General features: G+C 38.8%; 1 protein-coding gene across 2 annotated transcripts; it reads right to left on the bottom strand.

The window, feature by feature from the left end:
* Positions 1–224: 224 nt before the first annotated feature.
* LOC140975338 (putative pentatricopeptide repeat-containing protein At1g69350, mitochondrial) lies at positions 225–3,707 on the bottom strand. Of its 2 annotated transcripts, none has more exons than XM_073438999.1 (2): positions 2,456–3,707; positions 225–2,377 (listed from the first exon to the last, which is right to left on the bottom strand). In XM_073438999.1, the coding sequence occupies exons 1-2, from the start codon at positions 3,501–3,503 to the stop codon at positions 1,266–1,268; spliced, it is 2,160 nt and encodes a 719-aa protein (XP_073295100.1). In that variant the 5' UTR covers positions 3,504–3,707; the 3' UTR covers positions 225–1,265. The 2 variants fall into 2 exon arrangements, with proteins under 2 accessions (XP_073295100.1, XP_073295099.1); XM_073438998.1 differs by having other exon boundaries at positions 225–1,074; positions 1,144–3,706.
* Between the last annotated feature and the right edge of the window lie 2,405 nt (positions 3,708–6,112).

Below are 6,112 nucleotides of genomic sequence, written 5' to 3'. Positions count from 1 at the left end.
TGTGGGAGACGGTCTTTGTGGGACGATATCGCTACTTCGTATATTATCTTATAACTTGACTCGTACACTTACGATTTATTCGAGCATAAAAGATTTAATTTTATTTGAGAATTTACATCGCAAGAAAATATCGATGAAGGTTTTGGATAGTCATTACCAAAAAGTAAGTTCATCAATACCAAAAGTCCAAGAAACCAAAAGTTCTTACGTTATCAGTCTTCTATTTGAAGATTCGAATAGCACGAAACAAAACAATTTGAGTTGTACTTATTTTGATTATGTTCCTTCCAAATGCTTGTACAACTACAAAAAGAAACAAATCCCACGTCTTCTTCACTCACCCTAAATACACAAAATCAAAGAAATTAACAAATAAAAGCAAAACTATTCTTGAACCTCATCTAAAAAATTCTTCCAAAAAAATTTATAAATTGCATGAACAAACAAAACTTCACAGTGCACCTTTGTGCAACATCATCAGCGCATTTCTAGAATCAATTCAATCCCCTACAATAACTACCTAACAAAAAAAGGACTAACCACCCTTTTCGTTGTTTGGTTTGTAGAGCACGGGAGAGAACTTGATCGGCCCTGAGAGAGAGGCCTTTGGCAGAATATAGCTTGTACAAGTCTTGAACCGCTGCGTATAACTGAACGGCTTTGGAAGTAGATGAGCTGCTAACAACATTCTGGAATTCATGTTTTCCGATTTCTTTTCAAGGCTGGCGACAATAGGTTCAAGAATCGAAATTGCTTGGTCAATTTCTCCTACACGCACAAGATCCTCCACCACCTCAGTTCAGCCGAGAGAGTGGTAGCCCTGCTGCTGTTGCTAGTTTACATTGTCACCTCTTTTATTTTTTGAATTGATAGGAATTCTCTTGTTAAGACCCTATAGAATCAATTAAAACCTCAGATTCAGACTGTCTGAACAGAGCATACGAGAAGGGAAATGGGATTCGATTGATGATTACGGGACAGCATGACTGCGGATTAGATAGGATTGGATGTCCATATTTGTGTTCAGTGTCTAAAGTTGGGTAATATGAGCTACCGTGATTGTACGACTCGAACCTTGTGAAATCACATTGTACTTGTTGTCTCGTTGGGTAATATGAGCTACCGTGATTGTACTACTTGGACATTGTGAAATCACGTTGTACTTGTTGTCTCGAGAGATTCGGCTTACGCTCCATTTCAATATCTTTCCCTTGTTCTTCAAGAAAATTCCTTTTTACCTAAAAGAAAACCAAAAACTACTCATTTTAAATTATACTATATCCATGCACCTTTTTTAAACCCATTTGTCTCATCTTGGATCTCACCGTCCTAAATTCATTCCATTTCCCTCCTCCAGCATATACATTAGATAAAAGGGTAAAATATCCAGAATCATCAGCATTCATATTTACAAGGTCTATCCGAATGCTCGCCATAAAATCCATTCTTTGGTGGATTCTGCACCCATTCACCAATGCACCCCAAACACTAGCATCAGCAGGGAACGGCATCGAATTTATGACTTCATATGCTCCATTTAGATCACCAGCTCGGCTAAGCAGATCGACCAAGCATGCATAATGCTCAGAATTGGGCTCTATGCCAAAATCCCGAATCATTGAGTTAAAGTAAAACTTCCCTTCTTTGACATATCCAGCATGGCTACAAGCTGATATGATATTCATGAAAGTTATATCATTTGGTTTTATTCCTAATCTTATCATCTCGTTGAAGAGAGAGATAGAATCATCAATATGACCATGAATTGCATAACCCCCGATCATCGTGCTCCATGACACAATGCTTCGTTCTGTCATGTTATTGAAAACTTTTCGAGCCATCTGGAGGTTTCCACATCTAGCATACATGTTAGTCAAAGCAGTATCAATGTACATATCTTTCTTCACACCAAAAGTAATCAGCTTATGGTGAATCCATTTTCCCTTGTCAATAAGCCCTGCATTCCCACAAGCTTGAATTACACTCAAAAAGGTTATTTCATCTATATCAAGGTATTTCGAGTACATTTCATTAAAAAGGCAGATAGCTTCTTCTGAGTAACCATTTTGAGAGAATCCACACATCATACAATTCCATGTTACAACACTTTCTTGTCGGTCGTCGTGAAATATCCTACAGGCCGATTTTATAAATCCACATTTTGCGTACGTATCAATTAAGGCATTTTTTACAAACTCGGTAGGGAGGTATTTCTTGATGACAAAACAATGTATTTGACAAGCCAATTCAGAAAGCCCTATAATTCCACAGGCAGATATGGCACTGGACAATGTAAAGGAATCTGGCTGTATCCCTTGAATCAACAATTGAACAAACAATGACAGAGCCTCTTCAGCCAACTGTTCCCGAACATAACCTGATATGAGGATATTCCAAGAAACTATATCACTATCTTCAGACGTATCAAATATCAGATGGCTGTAGTTTAACTTACCACAATTAGCATACAAATCAATCAATGCCAATCTAAGATAATCTCTATCCAGGTCAACATGGTTCCTGATAACATATGCATGCACAGCTTTCCCTTCATTTAACCATTCCAACCGAGCACAAGAACAAACAACGGTCATCAACGTGACACTATTAGCTTCAACACCGTATTCTTGCATCTCAATAAGCATCCCTACCGCTTCTCGACAGTATCCATTTTGATTATAGCAAGAAATCATCGTTGTCCACGAAAACACAGTCTCATAAACACCAGTAAAGAAAAGCCTTTCTGCAGTACACAAGTCACCAAACTTTCCATACATCGCAACAAGACAACTCCACAATGCTTCATGATCAATGTTCCTTCTTACCACATAACTATGGACCGATTTTCCAACTCTCCACAAATCCAAGTCTCCAGAAGCCTCAACTGCACTAAGCAAACTCACATGGTCAATTTCCACACCTTCTCTTACCATTTCCCGGAATATTTCCAACCCTTCACTTCCCTTTCCTTGCCGAACATAGCTGGATATCATTGAACTCCAAGAAACCATATCTCTAATAGACATTTCATCGAACATTTTCTTTGCATTGCATAAACTTCCAACTTCACCATACATACCCAGCAATGAGGTCTCGACAAAAGTATCAGAATCAAACCCGGATTTTATAACCCTCGCATGAACCTTCGTTCCCATCGCTAAACCATTGATTGCAGAGCAAGCCCTCAATATTGGTGGGAAAATGAACTTATTTAACTCCTTTAAATTATACAACATATTCTGGTACATATAAATTGCTTCTCGAAACAGCCCATTCCAAACATGGCATTTGATGATCACGCCCCACATGAAGGAATCCGGGCTTTGAAAGGCGTTAAAGATCATTCTTGAAGGTTCGACGTGACCCATCTGTGAGTATGATTCAATAAGCTTGGTCGATGCGAGAGGGTCCTTTTGGAGTCCGATCACTATAAGATGAGCGTGCAGTAGAGTCAGCGTTCTAAACGTTGTGCAGGCTCTGAAGAGGGGCATGTACAGAGTCATTCTTGGGCTGATTTCCCCCGTTGAAATCGAGCTTATTCCGCCATTTTCTAACACGTCATTAGAATCTTGGATTTCGCAGGTTCTCCAGAAACGTTAGCCCGTAGAGAGATGAAGATTTGCCTTTGTTGGTACTCTGTGGATCTTGTGCGCCAGCAAGCTGCACATCATGAGAACGAATTCACTGAATTTAAAAAAAGTTTTGCCACCTTTTTTTAGCAGAATACTCAATAGTAATGTGAATTGAATCAAATATTTTCTTTTTCACTAGGGTGAAGAGAGTTGCTTTTAAATTTGATACAAAATATTGGAAATTTAAAATATATATATAATATTACATAATAAATTGTTTTAGATTTAATACAAAATATAAAATTTAAATAACTATATTAATAATAGTACTTACTACAATTGTTTATGTACTCAAATATCATATATTAATACCCAATTTGAAAGAGTTTATACTAAAATATCATATATTATTACCACATATTTAATGTTTTGTATAATTTTCATTCAAAAAAGACGTGTATCATTAATAACAAAATTTGTTATTCATGTTTAGTTACTCAAAAATCATATATTAGTATCAAATTTGAAACATTTAAAATTCAAATATCATACATCAATACTAGATTTTAAAGGTTTTGTACCGAATTTTCATTCGAAAAAGATCTCTCGTTAATATCAAAATTTGTCATACATGTTTGGGTATTCAAAAATTATATATTAGTGTCAAATTGTTTATCACGAAAATTGCGGGGCGTGCGATGCACGTGTTCGTGCCAAATGTGAATGATCCGACTTCGTTTATCAAGCGTTGCGAGTCTCGATTCGACCGTTAGTTATAGTTCCTTCGATATGGTTTCAAAGCTAAACGTTTTAACTGAGGAAAATAAGGAAATTACAAGAGGAATCCATTAACAACATCAACATTCATTATGCTGTTATAAATTCAAACAAAACTTTTACATGAAACGTGGATAAACATACTAAAAATCTATAGAAGAAGATTGCTGGAAATAAAGTTGAACGACAGACAAATGAGGGAAATTCTGCAGAGAATTGCTATGGATTTTTTGTGAATTGATTTGTCGGTCCTTTTCTGATTATTCCTTCTGCTTTTTGTCCCATTCCGCACATCAGTTTCTCTTTTCCACGATCACCCCACGATATTCCACCTTGGGTAATGGCCTTAACTGGCAGCAACGTTCTTCCGCTGGGCCAACTGCACCTACATTGGGCTTCATCTGTTGGGCTGGCTGGTAACTGTATGATTTTATACGTTGGGCTGTGGCTCGTGGGCTTCAAGGATTTTGGCTAAACAAACTTGCCCTTAGCCAAGTTGGGTCATTGGCCAATTAATTGGGCTAAACAATTGCCCCCCCGTAGCCAATTTGGCCAGTGGGCCAAATTTGGCTAAATTAGTTATGTATGAGAGACGCATATCATCTAAGGCTTCCGAATGAGCCCGAACCAATTTGGCCACTGAGAGAAAAACTCCATCTTGACGAGCTACCAGCTAAACATGTCTTTTCAAAAAATAAAATTCCCTCGCACGTTTCCTGAACATATCGATTCTTCTGGTGCTCTTCAACCTGAGATTCATGAATATAATCCCTTTGCAATAAAAGATTCTAGTTTATCCTCATTCCCCTCAATTATCTCATTCCCCTCAATTAAACCCTCGATTTCCGCACCAACTCCTCAAAACCTCACACACTACCCTCCTTCCTTTGTTTGATACTCCCTTCATCCACTTCTTACCACCAATCTCATGCCGGATCGTAGAAGCTCCGCCCTGCCTCAACACCCGTCGTTCCTCGACTTCGTTGATCGCCTAAACGATTTTAGTCGACTACGAACCGTTGCTTGTGGTTTGTCTCGCGCACCATTACGGCCCGCCTGTCCCTCGCGCGGCCCGTTCTTGCTGCAACGCCCTTCGGGGTGTTCTGGATTTCGCTCGCATTTTGGTGGGTTTTGCTCTTCGATTAGCGTGGGTTCCCCCTTGCTGTGTTGTGATTCTTCCACTAGCCACTCACTCGCTGTGCAACTCTCGGGAACAGGTAGTCTTTCGAACGCTCTCCTTTACTTAACTTAACATTGTAGAATCAGTCGGATGATGCTCTTTGTGTTTATTCAAGATTTTTCGTTGATGTATTGGGTATGCTTTGTGTTGTCATATATCTTTGAGCATTCCTCGGTAATAATCAGTGTGCTTTGGCGGTTCATTGTTGCTCATTACATGTGAAAATTCCATGTTGTGTGGTCTTTGTTAGCGCCAGTGTTCCATATCTTCGATTTTCTTGTATGTGGCATGAGGCGTCTTTCGGATTTCACCTTGTAGGGAAAACCAGCAATCTTTCACTTGTGAGCACACATCCTTCTATCCGTCAAATCCAATCCTTTACACTCAGCGGCGAGTTTGTTATTGGAATGTCTACTCTTGGGTATGTTTTAATTTTGGCTGGGTATACCTTGTCTAAATTTGCCTCATTTCGAATTTTTACCTTTGCAGGTCTTCGAAGATCATTGCTGATGACTCCACTTTGGTGGAAGTGTTTAATCACGTCATTGACCCATCCTACTGCCACATCCCTCTCTCGATTGAG

The sequence above is a fragment of the Primulina huaijiensis genome, chromosome 4, assembly GCF_012295235.1.
Source record: "Primulina huaijiensis isolate GDHJ02 chromosome 4, ASM1229523v2, whole genome shotgun sequence".
In the NCBI taxonomy this organism is placed as follows: Eukaryota; Viridiplantae; Streptophyta; class Magnoliopsida; order Lamiales; family Gesneriaceae; genus Primulina; species Primulina huaijiensis.
The sequence above is the reverse complement of the archived record's forward strand: the minus strand, read 5'-3'. Positions and strand labels throughout refer to the sequence as shown.